Genomic DNA, 24,486 nt, shown 5'->3' with positions numbered 1-24,486 from the left:
CCGCAGCCAAGACTAGGTATTTTTTTTCCAATGGCAAAGATGATTAAATGACCCCTAACGCTGTGGGTTAGCAACGGTGACGGAGTGTCAGACTTTTACTGACTCAAACCTATCGTGTTCCTTCATAGGCCTTTTATGTACCAGGGCCGCGGTAACTCTTTCGAAAAATCCCGCAGCTTAGACTTACCTGAATTAGATTCAAAATAAACAATAAACAACAAAATCATTACATAAGTTAATAAACTATAATACTGTTTCAAGCCAGTCAGTAACAAGTAAGTACTTTCCGCCTTGTTATATAACGGATCGGAGGGTCACGGTCGTGACACTAGCACAATGGTGGACATGACCTACGGGAATAAAGGAAAATCAGAATTTTAGCTATAATGTCTTTCAAATCTACCTGTACCTACCTATTGTGGTATGACGAAGGTAGCGGCACCTTATACGTAGAAGCTAATGTGGAAAATAAAATTAGCTATAGGTATACCTATGTACCTAGGACTAGAAATACCTACCCACTTAACGGGTTTTCACTTCTTATAAAATTAAGACAAATATAATTTATCTGTAGCCTCATCTTGAATCTTTAACATCCTGAGGACAAAATAATTGTTCAAAATACTTACTAATTTACCAAGCAGACATCTTCCATAGGTGACACTATTTCATTAATTCAATAAACCCAAATTCATTGATAGCGTCGTACGTAGTCTAGTTCTCTTCCAAACTTTTGATATAAAATGTTAAGGCACAGTCCACTCACGCTTTACCGAACTACGTGACGATCATAAGATAACATTTCCTGAGCCTGGCCTTAATTTTCTGGGATTGTACGAAGCATTTCATGTACAAATACATGTATTATATCTGTGGGACTGAAGACGCCGAGACGCACTGTAAGCTTTTCTACAAACGCTAGAAGCGCTAGACCTAATAAACCATTTCTACTGAAAACTTTTACCTTCACTTAATATTCTTTTTATTTAATTCCTTACTTTTATATTTACTTTTTTCAATTTTTTATCTTCTGAAAGCTTGCCTATATGCCTACTCATGTCAAAAACGAATGTTTGTCAGTAAAATTGGCCGATTCCTTATGAAGCTACACAAGGTGATAAAGAATTTTTGAAATTTTCCATCCAAACATATCTGAAGTTAACCTTCTATTTGTTATGAACATGAAAAAACGAGGAAAACAAAAGCTGATAACTGATAATACTGTTTATAGGTATGTTCACATTGACCTTTATACGAGTCATTAGACAGTCGTTCATGTCTGCGTGTAAGATGTTGTGCAAACAACGTTGTTATCACCTGGCCCAATCACAGGCTCGCGAACAACCAATATGTATTGTAGGATTTTATTGCAAAGATAGGTATAGATAGTTCAACTCAGATTTGCGCGCGGCCCTATGTGTGCGTCGGCTTGTAAATATACAACTTTCGTTCGTGTGACAGTGACGTCGTCCGAGCATGACGTGTTCTCATCGCTTTTTGTTATGGGTACAGTCGATTACGAAAATGTCTAGTTCTTCACGGAGAAAATGATTTAAGGAGTCAGGTAGCGTTTCAAAAAAATGAAACAACATTCAAAGCTTTTTATTATTACATTTTACAGTTTATCATTATTTTCTCATACGGCTTTTCAAATTGACATTGACAGTATCTAAGAAATAAATGAAGTGAAATATCTAAGATGAATTAAATACTCCTTACATATTTTCTAGCTCGGGGTACGCGGACAATAAATAAATGTGTGGACTAAGAATGTAAAAAGACCTATAATTTAGTATAATAATGGAAACAAAATGTGTGGAGAATTTTAAAAAATTATATTGCTTCGCATAATGTCGACCAAAATAAGACGGAAATAATGAAAGTCATTAATGAACGTTTAAGTCAAATTGATGAAGGGATGTTGGGTAATACTTGTCGACATGTACAAAAGAAAAAAGAAGAATACTATAGATACATTTTGACATGGAGTCAGAATTTATAATTAACATTGGTGAAAGTAGCGATACAGAATCATTATAAATAAATAAACTAAATTACGTAATAACTGTACTTTAAACAGCCGTATACAACCCCTAAATAACTGTATTTGTACCCGACTGTACCTCTTGTCACGCACACAAAGTCACTGTATATGTACAAGGGTTACCCACACATAGGGCCGCGCGCACGACTGAGTTGAACTTACTATACGTCGCGTCTGCCCGCATTATAATGCCTGACATAAACAAATGTTTTGGTGCACACTTTTTAACATATAAAAACAAATAATAAATTTTTAGCAGTCGCATAAACGAGTTATGCCCGATTCGTCATTTTAGTGATTTGGCATCCATAAAAAACGTGTCCCAGTTGGTCATTCAATAAAATATTTTATTTTGCTTAGTCCCAATTGGTCATCCGTACTTTATTTTGTAAAAAGTACTGTCAACAAGATAAGATTTACAATATTGTAATATGTTTTTTTTTATTTATTTTGGTTATGTTTTTTCCGAATATGGCAAGACGCTATTAATAAAATCGCGATTTCAACGGCGTCACACACCGCACGGCCAAAACCAAAATACCAGGATCGCATAAATCAGATGAGTAATAAACCAATCAACGAGTGTCCATGGAACTGCCCACCGTGTACCAGGACCGCATAACTTAAAGGAGCATAGCAGTCAAGAGTGTCAGGATTTTAAGTTTTTTTCCTAATTGTAGATAAACATACCAATTTACACCATCATTCATCATTTTTATGTATACAATCTCTTTGCTAGTTATGGGCCCCTGGTACTTTTGTTACCGAAACAAAAAGTATCGAGTCACATTTTCGGGTTTATAAAATGCCCAAGTTGTCTTCACCTGTGTTTTAATGTAAATTTTATTATATTTATATGAGAGCTATACCTTTACCTACATCGAAGTTTTTCATTTAAAATTTCTTCTAACACTTTTATTTCTGACGGTACTCTGATACGTGAAATTTTATGCGGGTGACGAATCGGAACTCAAAATTTAAATATTAAATTATTTATTTTGCTCGAATGACCAATTGGGACTTGGTGTATGGAAAAAATAGTTGGTGACCAATCGGTACTAATGACAAATTGGGAATAACTCGCATAAACTAAGTAGGTAATTATTACAACTTAATTTTATGACTAAAGTTCATATTACAACTTAATTTTATGACTAAAGTTCAAGATAAGGTGTAGATACCATTTATATCGATTAGCCTGTCAATAGGTTCCGAAATTAAATAACAGCCTAAATCGAATAGAATTCCGTGGGAAGGTATTTCATTGGTTTGTGTTTATGCTTGTCTCTTTTAATTTTATTTGTAGCGTCAAACAAATTAAAAAAGTCCAAGCCAACGAACATGGAATTTGCTAGGTGGGTTCCTTATGGGACGTACAAATCCGCTAATAAAATGTTTTCGAAACTCTTACCCCAAGAGGGTCATATGGGGAGGGAGCAGTCGCAAGAAACAGTCGTGTTGTATAAAATAAAAGAAAATCCACGTCACTGATTTAAACAGCGCTATATAAAGTCCCTACGTGATAAAGTCCAATTGCTTTATCGTCTTTGTAACTTGGTGAAATTGATTGACGTCGAGCGGAGAGCTTATTTCGAACGAGAATACCTGATATCGTATGGCCATCCATGTTTTATTAAACGTGGTCGGACTGCTAAAGCATGGCCATCATCGCTCACTTTCAGCTTCAGACAACGAAAACGCATTAATCTTGAGAGATAATCAATTTTCGCTATTGTGTAAAAGCGGAACAGATTTTAAACGTGGAGCTTGTTATAGATTGTTTGACCCGCATGACCAAAAAGGGCACGCAATTGAGACGTTGTGAATGCCCCTTGTTAGATAAAGTCAAAAGATTGTGTTCCTTTAGGCTGATGTAAAAAGGCATACCGTATCTTATTTTTTATTTAATACTACATATATAGGTACGTCAGCGATCTTTTCATCACCTTTGTGAAAATCATAGATCTTCAATATTATAGCATAAGAGAAATGTTTGATACTGTTAAAGTTAAAACTGTTTGAAGTATCTAATTTCGGTAACGGTGATAGAAGATTAGATTTTAATCCTCGTCATTTTGATTCTGTTATAATGCTATAATCATAATCGTGATATTAATATTTACTGTAAGATGAAACAAACACTGATCTCTAACTGTAACGGCAGACAAACGAACCTTTATATGCATATTGTCCTTATAATTTAATTAGTAATGGATTACTAAGTGTTGCTATGATTATAGTAAGTCCTTTATAACGTGTTTCTTTTGTTACAGTACAACAAATTCGTCACAAGATGACGACGCGGACTGGCCAAGGAACAGTTCCCTTGATGAGTATATAATACACAATGGAACTAATGATACATTCGGTAAGTGTAAAAAATTGCGAAAATATACTCACAGCTATGGAAGTTATCGTTTTTCGTACATTGTAGCCGTAAATTACAAGAGCTCCAACGATAAATCTGGCATCAACGTCCAAATTGACTGCTGATCGAATCTCAACTTATTTTTTGCAGAAACGAAGCTTACACTATGCCAGTGATGCGTTTACCTATTCTATTTTGTTCATGGAGCAATATCAAAATAATTGCCATTTCTAATATTACCGATTTACAAAATAACAAACAAAAGACAACTGCATGAAATTCTTATTAATTAAACCAGCATATTGTTATTAGTATAAAATATATTTTGATGATAGTCAAATACTTGGAAATATAATAAAATTGCAAAAATATATTAGGTACCTATGCCTAATTGTCTGTGATGAATGATTTTATCTCTTTGATGTTCAGTATTTCAATTAAAGAAGCGTCTAGCTTTTGAACACATTGGAGCTTACGCTTTGGCAAATTAAACGAACGAAATATTTTATTTATTTGATATTGAAGATATTGGATGTTGCTGACTCGAAAAAACTAGTATCGTTTATTATTACACAGCTTATTTTTCAAGGGTATCAATACAATAGTCATATGTATTTATTTCTTATTTTCTAGTTTGGCATATTAAACTACGGGACATATTTTCATGATTACGTGTTTGTTTCAGAGACGTTGTACGACGTGCCGACTGGTATGATAGTGCTGCTATCGTTTCTGTATGGCTCGATATCAGTCCTTGCCGTGGTGGGGAACTTCCTCGTGATGTGGGTCGTCGCCACCTCGAGAAGAATGCAGAGCGTCACAAACTGCTACATAGCCAACCTAGCTTTAGCCGACATAGTCATAGGATTATTCGCTGTACCATTTCAAGTAAGTAGATCGTGACACCACGCTAATATGTTTCACACCCGTTGCAAATACTCTGAAGGTAAATTGATATAGCAAATATGTAGACTTCTTATCAGGTTTTTAGTAGCAAGATCAGTTAACTACATAGAAAGATACAACCTTTGCTGTAGTTAACCCTGTGCTTGAATTTAAGTCCAATCACGTAACTTTCACAGGCTGGATTAATGAATTTCGGGGAACTAATTTGCATTCAATCAGTTGATAATGAATGTATCTGAAAAGTCCCATACTCAGTATCGGCCTGATGAAATATGTAGTGAAGCTCTGAAGCATTTTATTGATATTAAAATTCTGATAAATTATTCAAGGTTATATTTTTACTAATAAATGTTAAAGTAAATCTATCCTACATTTACGCTGTTATTGTAGACGGCTGAACAGTAATACGTAGATGAAAATAAGAATAAATTAATTCAGTAAAGAATGAACTTTCATAAAAATAAATTATGTTCTACAGATATAAAAAACGAACATAGGTAGCAGATATAATTTTGTGTCTATAGTCATAAAAGCTTTTCATTTACTTTGCCAGAATGAAAGCAGTTATTTTAGTGCGGTACTTAATTCTATTGACGTGTAGTCACAATCTTGTTACAACGTTTGTGCATTACTGCGTATGAGTGAACGATAAATCAATTGAACTTACGCAAATGATAGCATGAATCAATAAATCCATATAATTAATTTTCACCGTGGTCATCTCTTTTGCTTCTTTCAAAGTAATTGTTAATCCATTTTATTTATTACTTTTTTTTAGAACTCCATCGGCCATTAAACCAACTCCATTAAATCGCATATTGGAGAGGAACGCAGATTGATTAATTGCGTCCAAATATTCCACAAACCTTTATAGGCACTTCCATTTCATTCAATGGGGTAAAAAGCATTGTGATGGGAATCCATTAATTTATAAAATCTTCCCGCGGCTATCTTCATGGCAGAGTTTTTTTCAAATAGCATGGCAGATTTACCAAATAATTTAAACATGATTACGTTAATAATGTTTACATTTTTTTGGTAAAAAGAACAGATAGGAGGCAATAAAGAAGTAAGTGGTGTGCAAGTGTAAGTGTACAAATAAACAGGCACTTTACCTTTAATATAATACGCGGAAAACTACTGAACCGTTACAAAATGAACAAAAGGTTTGCCTATTACACCGTTGTTAGTTCGCGAAGAAGGGAGACTGATACATAGGTAAATAGGTGTATCATTAGAGTAGTTTAGCTCAGTGCCACAAAGACGGCTTCCTTCCTCTGTGTTTGATGCGCTGTTAGGCTTGTTGCACACTGTGTACGTAAAGTGGCATCTTGTCTACAGTCGGGAATAATTTTATGCAACGTAATCCGTTTAGAATCTAGAAATAGAAGTACAAATTTTAACATTACATTTACTTATTGAATTACTGCTCTGGCTCTCATAGTTTTTTAGTTTCATAGTCAAAAACAACAAAATATTTAATCATGCACCAGAATGACTACAACGAGAAGATATAACTAGATTAAACTGGACGGCAATGGTTGATTCAAAATATAACATTCGAGAGAAGATTGTTCTCAATCTTAAATAAACAATTTCAAAGTTAATAAGAGACCCAGTGGAAATGATCTGACCAAAGTTCTGTTCGAAAGACAGTTGCGACCCCATGGGTAAGGAAATAAATTAATGAACTCGAAAATACTTTATCGCTCTTTTTAATAAATCTTGATATCTGTTTGATAATTGTGTTGGAGAAGGCGAGCTTATATAATTGCATTAAACTCTGATTTCCGCAATGTTATATAGTGGTTTGGCTGTGTATTGTGTGAAACGCAAATTGTGTATGTAAAACGCAACCAGAAGTTTTTTTTTTGCAGTAGCCCTAGGACCAGTTAGCTTAATTAAAACTTCCAGTCAATAATTTTTTTCAACGTGTTTTAATTATTTTTATAAAATATTTGTTAAAAAATAAATACTATTGCCCAGCTAGCTTTTGTGGCATATTGCTTTAAATATATAAAAACGAAACGAAGAGTCAAATACAATTCTTGAAAAAAAGATCGATTAAATTATATCAATATAGTGTTCGATAGAAAATCTGATAAAAGAAAACTCTACAATTATTCTGGGTACAAAAAAGTGCTTCAGTGACAATTAGGTATACAATTCCAAACGTTCGCATCGTGTCTCTTCCCACTTACTCGTGTAAAAGCTTCAGGCTATCTTTTGACGAAACCCACTTTCATTGCAAAACCCGCCGCTCTGAACGTTAATTCTTAGAAGTGCAATTTCGTGCTGCGAAGGATTTAATTACTTTTAAGTATTTCCCACTTTTACAGAAACTTTACTCGAATTTTAAAATTAGATACCGGTTTATCGTGGAATATATTTTTAGGCTCCAAATATTATTTTAACATTTCCTCTTCGTCACATTTTTCGGGAATTGCACATGGGTTTAGCAGAGTTAAAAAGGGTTTTATAGGGTCGACCTTTACGCGAGTGACGAGGAAAGGTCTCCACAACGTACACTACAGATGTACGCCTCATGAGCTTGGAAACTCTTAGAAAGCTTAGTACCTGTTACTGGGTCCAGTAATTCTTTATGGACAATAAATTCTTATCGTGGCAGCCCAGGCTTAATATAATGATAATTTTTGACGTAGGTAGACAGATATCCGAGAGCAGTTAATACCGCATGATGTATGTTGTACGTTCCAATATAATCGCTCCGCTGCAGTACATTTATCTGAAATACTCATCAATGTTTTAACGTTTCCAGTTCAGATAACAGTTATTATTAGTTCGTTAATTTATTGTTCTGTATTTAAAATTGAAGACATCAGCGTTATCCAACACGTCGATCAACTATGTCATCCATAAAAATAGATTTTATTTTTGTTTGATCTATTTACTGTTACTAGATACGTACGTGTTTATTTATACTGATATGATAAAATACTTTTTTATATAAGAAAAAATAAATAACTTAATCGTCTTATTCAGGGCCACAAGATATTTAATAAATTAACCCAGATGAAGTTGCTGATAACATCTTTAACTTAAACTAAATTGCTGGCAGTTTTAATACGTTTTACAAATAATTAACTCAACAATTTAACATAATTAGCACCCTCGTTATATCTTCAGCAAACTTGATACTTTGTTACAGCTTTGTTTAACAATTCAAATAATAATTCAAGTAGACACTTATAAACTTAACTCTGTATCAATGAACAATATTGTCTCGCTATATACCTGCTATAATATATTGAGGTTCGTTCCTCGTTGGCTAGTGGTTTAAAGCACGACAATTCAGCATTGTATCAAGAGTCCCGTGATATTGGGGACTTTCCTGAAGAATTACCGAAGCAACCTAAAGTTTGAAATTGATGGCAATTCTTTGGAACATATGCTTAAATATCCATTACCTAATTAGAACAGTATAGTATACCTATCTACACCTACCTACTAAAGAGAGAAGGAACATTATTTTACGAAGATTCAGTAAAACATCACCCGTATGATAATCTTTCGACATATTTTATCATAAGACCTATATATTTTCACATTCCTGATAAATTGCGACTCACCTTAAACCCTGTACCATTTCTTACCGCGTTATTTCAAACCATTACACGGTACATTAAACCAATGTATTTCACGTGCCGCAAAGATGTACGAGAGGATTGCCTAGACCCGCTAAATATTTAAATGGCTTGAAGTTTGCCAACAAATTAATATAATTTACATAATATTATGAAGTGATATTGATACTTAATATGTCAAGATAAAAATTAATAGCAGGATTAGCAGTGCATTAAAACGATACTGGAATTATTCATCATAGTGTGACCTAATAACTTGGTCATACAAAAAGAAATACATTTTTGTGTATGGCCCACCAATCACTGGCCAATTAAACTATATTCTCAAGTTTACAATTGAAACAGTAACTACAAAATTGAATCAAAGTTAAACAATTTTCATTATAATGATGATAGGAGTTTCGACTTGTATGTGGGTCCAACATAGTCAGTTTAAGTGGAGAAAGTTTGTATGTATTACCCAGCCAATGCACCACTGAAAACCTCGTTAGCCGTAAATATGTTAGAATCACCTGATAAAACGGTAGTTTGCAACATTAGGTTGACAGTTTATCGTTGCTAGTTCGTAGACTTAATAAAAAGTTACGTTATTTACCGACGGCTTGATATCTTTTTATTGTACAATTTAAATGTACATACATGAAATCTAATTTCACTGAATGACCTTCAGTCCAAAACTCTTCAGTTGGCTAATGGTTCAATGCTTGTTCTCTACAGCGTGCCAATGCCAACTCGGTAATCGATTAGGATCTTACCAATCCCCTCAATATTTGCGATACAAACAATATAGTAGTATTCTAGTAGTAGTAAATACATTGTCTGTAGGTACTTTTAGCATCATTTCTCGATAATTACTATTTATGTACACGTGGTATTCCCATCATCAAGTACTCACTACAAAGCCTAAAATCCTCTCTGATATGTAGTTTATCCTCTACCATGAATTCAAGATAAGCGGGTACTAAATTCATGGTAACAACATATATGGGTATCATTGGGATATATCAGCGATTTATGACGTACATTGTCAATTTGTAATTCCAGTACAATATAACGCTTACAAAGGCACTTGTCAGCCAAGAATTGCAATGTAAATGAGAACATTATTCCCAGGAACACGAACTATTTATATCACACATGTTATATAACGTATAAAGTATTTACCGCAGCCCGTGCCTACAAACTTTTGCAAATTCGTTTCACAAAATGTATGCCAGCAAGTATGCAAATTGAGTGTGCTCTGCACATACAAAACAGCACAGTTGCAAAGCTTTCAAACTTGTTGATTAAACATAATCAGAAGCGATAGGAAACCGCCAATACCCACTTTATACCCCACTTGTTCACGTCGGACTGAGGCTCATGTTTGTGTGTTTATGTCATTAGAATGGAGGAAAATTTACGTTACGCATTGTTGCTGTAGTATTTTTAAGTGTGATAGAAACCAAATAATTACCAATAAATGGCCATTGACAGTAACTAATCGTCGGATACCAGAGACCAATCATACTTAAGAAATCCCGCCTACAAATTAACGAGTCCTTCATTGCGTTTCCGCTGCGCAGCTGATTTTAATTCAAATTTTCACACAAACTTTGACGAAGGAGTTATGAAGTATTTAAATTGTTTGGTTCTAAATACTTCAAGAATTTGTGAAAATGTAAGTCCACAGTTTAGAAACTTGCTGTGATGAAACCAAATCCAATGGAACTCGTTTGCCGTTTTTATTGCATTCTTCAGTTAGTTAAATCAAAGTGGATGCAAAGTAACACATGTTTCAAGAACTGTTATTTTTCCAATTACTTTATTATCCATTCAAAATTTTTTATTCATCTAAAGTTCACAATAGAAACAATTGAAGCTCGTTAGCGAGCGTTTGTGTCACATTTCAGCGGCCTTTTAGTGAGCGCAAAATTTGGTGCGCTATTTACGCATTTTGTTCATAAATATTTATCACATGATTTTGTATCATGTTTTAATATTAATATGATGTCGTGGTTGTTGACAGTTCCAAGCCGCACTGCTACAGCGGTGGCTGCTGCCGCACTTCATGTGTCCGTTCTGTCCGTTCGTGCAGGCGCTCAGTGTCAACGTCAGCGTGTTTACACTCACCGCCATCGCAGTTGACAGACATCGAGCGATAATAACACCGCTCAGGTAATCAAATATTCAATTACATGTTCACTTTATTTAAACACGTAAAATTATGAGGATACTTTAAAAATGTTGATTATTTAAACTAGCATGAAAATGACTTTAAAAAAAGCTGAAAAATATTGGTTATGACATTTGTACTGTAGTCAAATCAGTAAGTATTTAAATGAAAGCTACCAAGACCTAAATAACATTTATATCAAAATATTAATGTTACTAGCGGTCGCCCGCGACTTCGTCCGCGTACAATTTATTTTTATCGTAAGCGGGCTAACTACAAATTTTAAGACCCTCACTTCTAAAACAGGACTTCCATGGGAACTATCAACCCCTCCTACAAACTCCTACAAACTTGAAAGGAGGAATGTTCTTTATAGAGGGAAGACATGCATTAAGGAGGGATTTTACAAAAATGTATTCGTTATGAGGTTGAACGGGGGTTAAATACATAGATAATACATAGGATAGTTTTAACACATTTGCTTTAAAGTATAAACTTAGGTATTACAACTTATTCAAATATACATACTTTACATGCCCGGTCGTAAATTGTCCATAACTGAGACGAAACGTGTCGGGAGCAATGCACTATCCGTGTGTATTTTTCCTACATTTTGAAAGCCCTCAAAGGGTCTTATGACGTCATCATTTCTTGCGAAAATGACGCGAAGGGGTTTTGCTGGTCCATTAGGTAAATGATTCTTCGGGTAAACAAAACCCCGAAAGTCAAACTAAAAGCTGTTTGCTTATAGTATATTGTAAGTTTTGTGTATCAAGTTATTATACTGGCCCAGATTTTGTTAAGCAACACAGACAATATACCAAAAGCACTTATTTATAGTCTTAGAATGACAGGCATTTTATAAGTCAAAGTACAAAATGAAAGATGGATGTAAATAATCTTGTCACGGCCAGTTAGACGAACCCAAGTGTCTGCTACCTTTTAGAAAAAAGACGCTTCAATTATTCACGAGAAGCCTTGTTGGCAACGATTGTTTAATGGACAAAATACGACGATCACAAGATGAAAAAATATATTCCCTCAGAACATCACTCTTAGCTACAGTCTAGATATGCCTAAAGTCATAAAAAATATATCTCACTTATATGTTCGTGACTTCCTAAAATTTTATGCGAAAGGTTACATTTCAAAGTGGCATAAATGTCACTAAATAGGTGGTACTTAGGTGATACAGTTTACAGCTGTCCTTTGAGGATCTAGACGTAAAGGATATAATAAGCATATAGAGGCTGTTACTTATGATTACGCGACACTCGTAAATGCCAACTGAAAAAGAAATGTGAATTTTTATTAAGTACGAGAGGGTTTTATTTGTATGTGCGTGTTTACAAGAGGTTCTTATTTTCTGTCTAAATAATCTGTTTTGATGGGGAAGTTGACATAGGGCTTAGTTTAACTGTTTCAGTCTTTCTTGTTAATTTTAAAGGATGCTTATACTTAAAATTATTATAATATGTATAAAGTCCCGCCACTCATATACAATATTATGCTAACTAAAAAAGCCCTTCCTTTTTTAGTTAGCATCATCAGACAAGTAAAGCTTCTCAAAATATTCTGTAAAAAGAAATGAGCAAGAAGTCAAAAATGGCTAATATCGGAATCGCAAAGTTATTTGGAGCAAACTGTACTTGTTATGTCATTGCTGCGGTATTTTCACTGCAATCTCATTCATCTGAAACTGCGATCAGATTATTGAATAAGCAAACTTCCAAACTTTTCAATACGATGCTGACGGAAATGGGTCAAGCGTTAGATTTGAAATATCTCGTCTTATATTTTATACAATATATTAGAATTTCAGGCGTGTACTCGATCTTATGATTTACGCAAACTCATGCATCAGCGATAAGCACCCCTTGTGTTTATTTCACACGAGTAGGTTCATTATAAATACGCCTCAGACCGCGACGGCACGCTGCCTGTGAAAATATTCACGATTTAAGAATTCACGCATCTTTTACAGTATCGCCTTTTCAAACGTTTTCGAGTCATGGTACTTTGTATTTTATAATAAAATTATGCGAAACGTTTTGGTTACGGATAAAAGGTAATTTTGGGAATGTATGTATGTAGGTGCCTATGCATTTATTTCCTGATTACTGAACCGAATGTTATAAATAGGTTCCTTTACGAACGTAGCAGGAAAACTTCAGTTTATCAGAATATTTTCCCTTTAATTGCTGAACACAAAATTGTTTCTCCATTACACTTTATTATTTAGCAGTAAACAAATTACTGTTAACCGAAGCTATTTCAAGCAAGACGAGTGAAATAAAAGGTATCCAGGTAAACTAAAAGGTTTCTGTTACTTAACAGTTCTGCTATTAAGGTCGAACGGCTAATTAGGACCAGCAATTAACACTTTATAACCAATTTCATTGACGCACCGATAATCGTGTTTTATTTTGTGTACGAAGGTCGTAATTTCGCGGTCGTACATTTTTTACTTTCACTATTAAAAGAGGAAACAATTTGTGAAAAACATCTTATACGTACACGTATATTAACGTGAAAACCTCTGTTATTGAATTCCTTTATCTTGTAAATGTCCGGCGTTCGCGTTTTTCTTATCTACAAGCCGGCAACGCCATGAAACCACTGACAATTTAAATTAAGTAAATATGCGAAACTTAAATCGGAAAGTAAACTGTAGCATGAATAAATATTTGTCATGTTTCATAAGCCTGTAATTTTGGTTGCGACGTTTTTATGGCGTACAACATTCCAACATTGCAAAGCTAAAAATATGTCGAATATTGATACTAACTGATATTGTTGCGTGTGTAGGCTCGGTTCGGATACCGCGACTAATTCAGAGCTGAAAAAAGGCAGATGTTATTTGTTGGATACCGCACGTAAACGCGTAGTGCCCATATACATAGTTTAAATAATATATTGATAACGATTAACGATTGTAGCATGAAAGTTAATTGATAGAACCTTCTATCAATTAACTTTCATGCTACTAACTACCTTCTGCTAAGTTAACTATGATAAGCAGTGTTTTCTTCACCAAATGTTTACAATGGAAAATGTTGTTATACCGTACATTGTATCGTAAAATGCAAATGCAATTTACAGCTAGTATTTTTTTTTCAACAATGCTCTAAGTATTTACTCTTAAGGAAAACTTGTACATAAGTTTAACGAACTTTAACAGTGTTTAAACTATGTTGACTCTGCTAAGATTGTCAAACAAGATAATAATTAGTCCAACCATTTAGCAGGAAAAAGTTAGCTTCAATTTATTTAAGCCTTTCATGATGGTTAATTACTAAACACGTTCAAAAAAGATGTGAGATGAATAGAAACTCTTGTAATTGGTAAATAAATGTTGTGTATAGAAATATAAATGGAAATGGGAACATTGTCCAAACAAAATATCAAATTCTAATTAAAAACCGTACAGTTGAAATTTCAATTTGTTATTAACTATGGCAGACCTATGAAAGGGTATTTACACAACCGCAATAAAGGCCTGTAGGTACCTACAACTGAACGGGCCGATCCAACTGATGAATGAGTATTCGTTGTGCTCAAGCTTGTTCAGATTGTAGGTACTTATCCACTATTTCAAAAGACAATACTTTTCTGCAAATTGTTATTTCAAGACGTTACTGAATCACTCCCAGCACAACACCTCATCAACCATCGAAATTTGGATTTGATAATCACAAAAGTTTATTCAAAGACTAGGCAGATTAATCATAAGGGCCATAGTTCAAAAAGCAATTAAGAACCCTGTTATCTCTATATGATGGAGAGACCAAAAATCTATCGTAAGCCGTTTAAGACTCACTAAAGGTACTTAGTACATCATCTTGTCGTTAACCCCTTGACCCATTTGCCGATATCAAACTTGAGGACTAGGCTCAAGGGTCTACTGTCTGATTATATAATTAACAGATATCATACGTCCATTATTTGCACATACGTTAAACTAATTGCGTAAGTTATTTGATATAGCTATGTGGATGTTACAGAAGTAATTAAGTACTTACGAACAATCAATTCATAGATTTATTTGTATGTAATAAGCAATTCGGCCGAGAACGTGAGTTTAACATTTATACAATTATAAAACAAGTTGGGAATCACTAAATCTATTTCAGACCTGCTAAAAAGATACGTGCACCTTCTGCTCTATAAATCCCGATCTCGTGAATTGAATATTCGATGCAATACTTTTTTCACTTTCATCTTTCTACTCCAATGTGTTAACAATAGCTCTTGCTTCAATTGTACGCGCGTACAAGAAGTTCGTATCGTAAAATTCAAATGTTTTCTCCATTCTTTTGATAATAAATACGTAATGTTTGTTTCAGCGCGCACACTTCAAAGCGTATTGCCAAAGTAATAATAGTGGTTATATGGTTTCTGGCGCTCTCTTTAGCCGCTCCAATGGCTATGTCTTGGGAGGTTATCATGGAAGACGAATTAGATCCAGGTGAGTGTATATTTAAGGAAATCTCTACGGCACCATCAATATCAATATTGAGAATAGGTACCTACATTTTCTTTGGTTTTTAAGTAAATTGTTTATACTACATTACGTGGAAATTTAGGATGTAAACAATTTGATGATACCTACCGCTAATCAAAGTGACTATATTATTTACTTTTGTCATAACATTTCCACGTATAAAAACGCTATAAAAAATAACCGCAAATTAATATTTAGAACGCATGTAGTATTTACCCAACGAAATACCTACATGGAGGTATTTGCGGAATGTGCCTCGAAGTTGCAAGTTTAGTTTCAGCGCTAGTGGCTCATTTAGCGTGACATCTCACTATACAAGCGAACTTCACGCTTGTACTCCTACTAACCTACTCCATATTATAGCTTATTATATTAAGTCAGTAAATGAACACACAATATACAAACTTAGCTACGCTGCTACCGCCTAGCTGGGAACTATTCCGTAACTGTAATTGGTTTTACTCTGATCGACTCTCGATCTAATATTATCTAATGGTCCCACTGCAGGGTTGGCGTCCCTTCTCCTACAATGAGTATTGTTTACCGTGTGTAGTTGTTGAGTTTCGTTTAACAGAATGTAAATACCCCTTTGTTTAAGACGTATTATTGAGGTGTAGATATACTGTATTCACGATATAATGTAACAATAATTATTTCTCTTTTTGCAGTTGCAAAAATCTTTTACAAAAAGCCGTTTTGTGCACCCACCGAGTTCGGCTCACATTCGCTCGCCATTTATAGACTGTTGTTGTATGTATTTCAGGTAAGTTTAATTTTTCCATCGCCTTTGTTGACGTAAATTGCGTACCTATAATTCATTTTGATTCCATTGCATGCCGCCGAAATATACATCTGAAATTGTATTGTCACTCTAAATGACTTGGTCATTTTGAAACTGATTGAATGTGAATTACGGTAGATTGGATGCTATTGATTATTCAAGAATTCACGAATGTTATTACTGTTTTGGGATAGTTAAAGGCACCCACACTGATATTACTCATACATACATATTTATGATCCTTATCGTACAGAAAAATTAATTGTTTTACCAACGCCTATAAAAATAACATTATTTTATACTTAAATGGCAATTTAACAAAATTTTGCATAGGTTTTCTGAAACTCTTTACCTACTTTTTGTACGTACGTGACTGTATGTAACACGTGGCGAAGTTTATGATCAAAAGTTGTGGATAGGTACTTATTACTTTGATATCTGATATTAAAAGATAAAAAACAGGTGATTTGGATTTAATTAATAGGAACAAACATCTATCAAATTTTCCGATCACCTATATTTTTTTCCAATACCTAAATAAATTTTAATTTACCAACAAAGAGATTAATTATAACAGAGTAACAACACTGTGTTATCAAAAACATTGAAAAGAAAAACGACATTAAAATTTTGTCAAGGTGAACTAGTAATTAAAAGTTCCATAAATTCTCACCAGTGGCTTGTTTATTCTCTTTAGTACGTAATCCCGTTGTGCGTGATTACGTTTGCCTACGCTCATATGGCGATGAAGCTGTGGGGAGCGCGCGCCCCAGGGAACGCACAGGAGACCAGGGACGCTAACCACATGAGAAACAAGAAGAAGGTAAGTTTCTCGAACACACGTCTATAAGTCCAAAATGTTCAGGTTCATTGATCATGCTTTAAAAGTGTATCCAAAGCAGGTCCAGGAAGGCATCATTAATTAAACAATCGGTATAACAAGCTAACTACTTTCACTACAAAAAATACGAAGTCACAAAATTCAGCCCTCTAAAGATATTCTCGTTTATTTACATTCCTTAATTAAATTGATGGATATAAAAGATTCAGTGGGTCAACCTTCACGGAGAACGTAAGCGTCAAATACATGGACCGCAATTCGAAATCGTAAATAAACGTTCAAGAGCACGAATTCGGCATTACCATTGATCTCCGTGGCCTGTGCTGAGAGCAAATTGATCACTCGTACGCATTCTATAGCATACCTACGTACTGCAGATGGTTTGTAAAACGCGGGAGATGTCAGAACACATTTTCATTCATTTCCAATGACCCCGACAGCATAAGCCTCTACAAGATAGATGTCTGGGCGATATTTTCGTAAAATTACGACTGCATCTCTCATTCTGTAATTCCTTCCTCCGAAACAAACGACATAAATTTCACAGACGTTGAAGACACAAAAGAAATTGGAAAACAATCGCTTGCAAACTGAAGTTAATGCGAACATGCAACATTTTATAAAATTTTTGGTATAAAAGAATTGACTTATTTATAGATGCTGTTTTTAAAGTTTCTGCAGGTATATTTTTTTACTACTTAATTCTGGTTAAATCTTGTTTGATCCTTCCATGTAGCCGTAATTCTCAGTGAGGGTTTACCGATGTATCTATTTTCAAAATCATGTACCTATTGCAGGAAAAATCCTTTTTACAATTGATAAAGCTCTGTTTTCCGCATGTTTATTTTGTTACTTCGGTAAATCGACTAAAAGCATTGTTTTAATGGTAGATCCATCAACAGGATAAACATCAATAACAATGTAGAGATAGTGACAAATAAATAGCACCTCATTTCTTTTTATTTACATTTTACACCTTCCACCGTACGACAGACAGGAGGTTTATAGATAAACTTATATTTACTGCTCCAAAGTTTAAGCAGAGAAGGTTTAGTTTGATAAGCTGTGGGTATTTAAGGGGACTTTAAATTCTCCGGTAATTTATATAATGTAATATTTATTTTATATAGTGTTCTTGTTATTATTTTTTTTATAAAAATTTTCATTACTGCTAAATCCTACATCTATCAGTTCAATTTCGTCGTTTTAGTATCACTGAAGTTAGAAAACATTGAGCCTCAAGTTGCGGTTACCAGAAAAAAATACGATTACGTTTCCCATAACGCAAGATATCCCTAATCAGTTAGGATTAGGTAAGGTTACGAAAATTTTATGGAAAAATATCCCAATTCTGACACGAAAGGCCGATCCATCATCACCAGTATAATGATGTGGCTGCCTTAAGAAGCTGTTACATTTAGAAATAGCGTTCTATTTCCGTGTAACAGATGGTTAGCCGATTTAAATCCATCTGGTGCAAATTGAATGCAATGTAATCTAATGTAAATAAACACGCTTCAACATTAGCTAGTTAAACGCATGTTGCATTGGAATTCTAATGTCATTGTTTGAAAGATAATGAATAGGATATGTGTGATAATTATGTGATTTCTGTGTCTCTTACGTATCATTTACAACATGATATACGTGATATTTCACGTGTTCAACACCCATCTCTTTATCAGAAGCAGTTTATTGATGAGTAAAACATAATTTAAAATATGAGGTAATTTTGGGTGAGAATCACTATTTATTTATTTCATTTCATCTTACAAGTGCCAGTAGCACAACTTAAAGCTTAACATGCTACTTTAAGCAGGTATCTAAAATAATATGTAGACTTAACTTCTAAAATAATTTTAAGAATGAGCGTCTCGTAAAATTACAGCGTTGAAAAGGGCGTTAAGTATTTTTATAAGACAAAAACCTACAAGACAGTACCTAATTGTCAAACGTTTTACGATTAATTAATTATGTAATATAAACAGTCGACTCTTCTTTCTTGAAGGTTCTTCACATTAATTTGAACATATGGAAGATTTCACACGCAATTTCCTTTCGTAATTAATTGATTAATTATCCTGAAAGCAATTAAGTAAACTTGATAATGTAAGAACTTAAAATGTGTCAGTGTAACGTGGCAATGATCCGATAGCTTGCTCACCTGCTTCTGACGTACAACTGACGTAAACACGGACAAACAGACGGTGCGAAGTATTTTAAACCTGAGCATGACGTCATATTCCACCTGCAATGTTGTGAAGACCCTTCACAACAACTAATAGTTCACTGCAAACAAATTGATTCTACTGTTCATGCTAAAAATAATAAAAACCCTCCCTTCATATAAAATAAACAGCAAAAATCTTTTATGACAGTTTTGAGGCCAAACAAAATTACATTCCGATACTAAAACATTTTTTGAACCGTTCACGTAGGTATGGATATTTAACTTTCGTTAAAATGTTAGTAGAGTCACTTAAAAGCTTTCAGCTAATAAAAAGTAATTTTACTACCAAAGCAGGGCTTTCGGGAGCTTTACATTTTAGTGTTTATTTAAACGGAAAAGTTTCCTTGTAACTTTCACTACTTTCACTTACATTACTCGTTGTTGCCTACAAATCTTTTTAGAAGTAGAATAGGGACAACCTATTTCCAACCATTTCATGGTACATTTACCAATGTCGTTCATCTTTTTTCGATATTTCGCTGTTGTGGTTAGGTCTCCGGTATCTATAAAAAGAACATCATTCGTACTCCATGCGTCGGTTCACCTATAATGTGGATTTATAAGGGTGCGATCCATGTGTGAGGTACCTATAGCTATAAATGTTCGAACATAATTATTGATTAAACCCGTGAGATGCTAGTAGATTTCGATAAAATTGGGTTGCCAGCTTTTTACTTATCATTCCTTAGTGCAACGATTAGGAGTATCAGTTTCGGCCGACGTAAGGTAGCTCAAAACGATTTATTTTACAAAACAGTCCCAGTAATAACCCATGTACAAATATATAGCCCGCGATTTTGTCTCCGTTCGCTTCGGGTTATACGAAGTAGCAAAAGCTGGTGATTAAACACTATTGAAACATTTTTGTCATATTGTAACTAATTTGTACCTAACCCACCCCCTAACCAACCTAATTTTCCCAAGTCTCAGTAAACGCCTAAGGAACCACTGAGCAAAATTTTAGCCTCCTAGCACTATTTTTGGTGATAGTGATTTCCGTTGTAATATCTTATTCATAGATAGAAATAGCTAATAATAACAGTATAACTTGTACCTCTACATAAACCTGTGTTTGTGCATTTATACGGGAACGATAAACTGGCATCCCTTATTTAGCAATTCACAGAAATCCTTCATATGCATAAATGTCAAGATACCTTTGTGCTTGTATGTGCACATTTCGGGTTCATAACTCATTATTAAGAGCCTCTAAAATGTCAGTATGTCAGTATGTCTTCCACTGAAAATGTTAATTGTTATATTTATGTAAGTAGGATTTGGCAATCAAAGAAACAGCTTTCTAACTGCATGCTCATAATACTTACAGACCTTCTCAACAACCTACCATGACTATTACACAAACGTTCTCCTGTCACTTAATAGCTACTCTTCCGAATTACTTTACTTCCATTAAGGGTGTGTCTCAACGACTAACAGCAAGCTAAACATAATTAAAATACTATTTTGTGTCTAATGTCGCGAGCAGAAATCATATTTTGATTATAATGTTTGTAGCGTCGTTGCTGGCGTTCATTATAACGCTTTCTTTGCGTGATTTTGAGGTTTATTTAATCTGATTACAGTCTATTAGCTGTTCCTCGCGTTTTCACCCACGTCCCGGGAAAACCACATTGCGCAAATGAGTAAAAAGTAGTCGGTGTTCTCTTTTGGGCTCTACACTAAACTGTGTAACTTTCATTTAAATCGGTTCAGCAGTTTTGGCTTGCAAGTCCGATAAACAGACAGATAGTTACTTTCACATTTACAATATTTGTAACGATCGTTGGAAGCATCGGTCGAACCGAAAACAAGTAGAACAACAGCTATAAAATGCACGTAAGGGAAGATTCATAGGGGTACCCTACTTACTGAAGAGTTGACAGGATAGACGATGATTTCAAAAAGGCATCACGAAAATATTAATCAATTTTAGCGATACAGAATAAAACGAAAACTTAAGCTTGTAGGTAAAGACTAGTTTTCTACTTAATAACAAAGGTTTTCGTTAAATAGGTTTATGTTATTCAAATAATATGAAATGAGATAAACACGAAGCAGCAAAGTGTGGTCTGAATAAACATAGACAACCTTTTAGCATTTACATAAAATATGAATGTTGCTCATTTTAATAAATGAAATGTTTCACAGGTGATAAAAATGTTGGTGTTGGTTGTCGCTCTCTTCGCATTGTGCTGGCTGCCACTACAGAGCTACTTATTACTACAATCGTTTTTTCCATCAATTAACGAGTAAGTATTTAGCAGAATTAATATTTTATAAGTATAAACAATTAAAACGTATTTAGAAAAGATAATTGAACTGCTTCAAAAATTAATCAGGCTAACAAAAGATTTAACAACCCTCGAGCCCCTAGGCGATGACCTTAAGGTTAGAGTATCGAGATTAATATTATGAGAGCAACTTTTCGCCTTATTTTATCTTGAGACTTAGGTTTAATGGTGCTTAAAATATACTAAGATATAGATTACAGCGAAAACTTGTTTGGTATTTAGCTGTCTTTTCACTTATGAAAAATAAATCTACTACAGAAGAGATTTTCATTTCTTCGCTACGTTACATTTTCAAAGAGGGGATCGAAAATTGTCTAAATAATTTTACAGTAATAACTGCATGAAAAAGCATGCATGAAAAAGGCATTCTTCATTACAATGTGTAGCAATATCCACGTTTCAAAATTACATTTTTATTCACAGTCATATTCGTTTCATGAATATGATTTTATTTTATGGGACCTGTGTTGAGGGAAACATTCATTTCAAATAAAATAAAAAGCATGATCAATTCATTGAATTCCAACAGGCTTATTTTTATTCAACAACGCCCTGTTGATGGAAGTAAGCGAAAAAAAATCACTCCGTCGTTTATCGCACGAAAAGGCCCCCATTTTTTGGCAACTCTGTTCACGCCTGAACCGAAGCGCTCATTGTGTATCCTTATGCGGAATAATATTTTGTGAAAACCAGTAGTACGTTATGGAACTGTTGTTTCTTGAAACATAATGTACACATTTATCTATGTATCACTTGCATTTCACAAACAAACGTTATGAGAGAGGAAAAAAATCGAATAGTAAAGTAGCTATCTATAACTAAATGCAAATACAATTGCCAGCTCAGTAAGCATTTAACTGCGATGTTTGATTGGCTAATTCAAATCAAACTACATTTGATTAGGTTCTAATTACTAATTTATAATACTAATACCTATTTACAGTTATGATCAAATCCAATTTGTCACAATATGAGAGATTAATGAGTTATACTGATTGAATGAGGAGTGCACCACACGTTACCATAGTGAATTGAAAATTACACAAATATTTGTACTAAAAATGTAAAAGAGTTACATCACTTTTGTCCAGTCATTGACATTTTACTTTGAGAAAACACATGACTATTTCTTTTCCAGGTACAAGTACATCAACGTGCTTTTCTTCTGCTTCGACTGGCTAGCAATGAGCAACTCTTGCTATAACCCGTTCATCTACGCTATTTACAACGCAAGTTTCTAATACTTTTTTTTAATAGTATTTTGTTATACCATATTTTACCAAAATCTTTATAAAGTTCGTAATGGGCGATGAAGTTGATAACATGGTTCAAACTTTGTTTTATTATTTAATTAGAAGTTTTCGAAACTAGCTCTTATCACTTGTTTAATCTTAGAGGCAATTCCAGTTTTGTTACATTAATTCGAACACTTAAGTAACACGCAACTACCAAATTAGGTACACGGTTTACTGTGGATTTTTCTAAGAAATCTGAAATTACCTCATTTCTTACCCACCTCGAATAGATTTATCATGTAAGCAAGGGTCATAACACTGGTTTTATAGGCTCTTGTGCGTCGTGACGAACGCTGCCCTTTCAGCTTCGTTCGCAAAGATTTCCCAAAAGAGACCTTCACTAGGAAGGGTGAACCAAATTGCCCTCTATATTCAGAAAACAAAACATATGATCGACTATAAAAATATCTGTATTAAGAAGTTGTAGAAACAGTCAGGTAGCCTTTCAACTTTATTTATTTGGAATCGGAGTGGTTCACAACAACTGGGAGCCAATTTACACCGAATCATATTTTTTCAGGAAAAGTTCAAGAAAGAATTTAAACAACGCTTCACTTTCGGGAAAAAGCCAAGCAGATTTGTTAACGATAGCTACGAGGTAAAGCGATTATCGACATTTAATAAAACTAAATTTAGTCTAGTCTGATCTAGTTTAAAACCTAATTAATCTATTTCAGGACGGCCAGTCGTACCGAACAAGAATTTTATCGTTCCGATCAACCAACGACAGAAGTGGCTATTCATCCAGAAAATCATTGAACATGCCGCCGGGGGACACTTTAAAAGTTCCTTCTAGAAATTCATGTCATTGTATGGGAAATCAGAGCAGAGAAAATGGATTTAACTTTATGAAAACTGAAGACATGGAGGGGCACGGGAACAGCAGGCGGTATCTGAACATAAGAATGAGTAATCCAGATATTGGTAAAAGAAGATTAGCTAAGAAGCTATCGAATAGAGACGACATGCCTATAGGCGATGAGAGAGTCAGTGAACTGTACATCTTCCCAAACAGTAACATTGTAGAATTTACAGACATATCATACGATGACAAAGTGTAAATACGTTGAGATTTCCATTATTTTTAGTACTAAATAATAATAATCAAACATGTGATGTGATAGAATTATTAATAATGTTAAACTATAAGTTAACAAATTAAAGTGATAAGCTGAATTTGGTGGTTTCAATTGCTTGAATGATATTATCGAAGTACTTCCTTTGTGATGGTAATATGGTGAGTATTGAATTACGAACACCTACATTTTTAATTAATGATTGGCAATATATCAACAAGCATTGGTAATTCTGAGGTTGAAGTGAAAATACTGAACTATTTATCTGATGCAAAGTACAACTGACTGATTGATTAATTAATGTGTGTAACTGTAACTATAGACATCAGCTTCATGAAATAACTGAATAAACTCATTTGCGTAGGTAGGCCGTGCTGAAAACTAGAAATT

At 34.2% G+C, this 24,486-nt stretch overlaps 1 protein-coding gene across 1 annotated transcript in view; it reads left to right on the top strand.

The window, feature by feature from the left end:
- The window catches only part of LOC110384181 (RYamide receptor), a 31,196-nt gene extending 7,006 nt beyond the window's left edge, over positions 1 to 24,190 (top strand). Inside the window, exons 2-11 of the mRNA XM_021345328.3 lie at positions 4,318 to 4,412; positions 5,098 to 5,300; positions 10,932 to 11,080; positions 15,425 to 15,546; positions 16,251 to 16,345; positions 17,061 to 17,186; positions 21,583 to 21,683; positions 22,864 to 22,954; positions 23,541 to 23,618; positions 23,698 to 24,190. Of these exons, the coding sequence (XP_021201003.2) occupies positions 4,318 to 4,412; positions 5,098 to 5,300; positions 10,932 to 11,080; positions 15,425 to 15,546; positions 16,251 to 16,345; positions 17,061 to 17,186; positions 21,583 to 21,683; positions 22,864 to 22,954; positions 23,541 to 23,618; positions 23,698 to 24,081 (1,444 nt within the window). The 3' untranslated portion in view covers positions 24,082 to 24,190. The remainder of the gene's footprint in view (positions 1 to 4,317; positions 4,413 to 5,097; positions 5,301 to 10,931; positions 11,081 to 15,424; positions 15,547 to 16,250; positions 16,346 to 17,060; positions 17,187 to 21,582; positions 21,684 to 22,863; positions 22,955 to 23,540; positions 23,619 to 23,697) is intronic.
- Positions 24,191 to 24,486: the final 296 nt, after the last annotated feature.

Source organism: Helicoverpa armigera, chromosome 4 (genome assembly GCF_030705265.1).
Source record: "Helicoverpa armigera isolate CAAS_96S chromosome 4, ASM3070526v1, whole genome shotgun sequence".
NCBI classification, from domain to species: Eukaryota; Metazoa; Arthropoda; class Insecta; order Lepidoptera; family Noctuidae; genus Helicoverpa; species Helicoverpa armigera.
The sequence above is the reverse complement of the archived record's forward strand: the minus strand, read 5'-3'. Positions and strand labels throughout refer to the sequence as shown.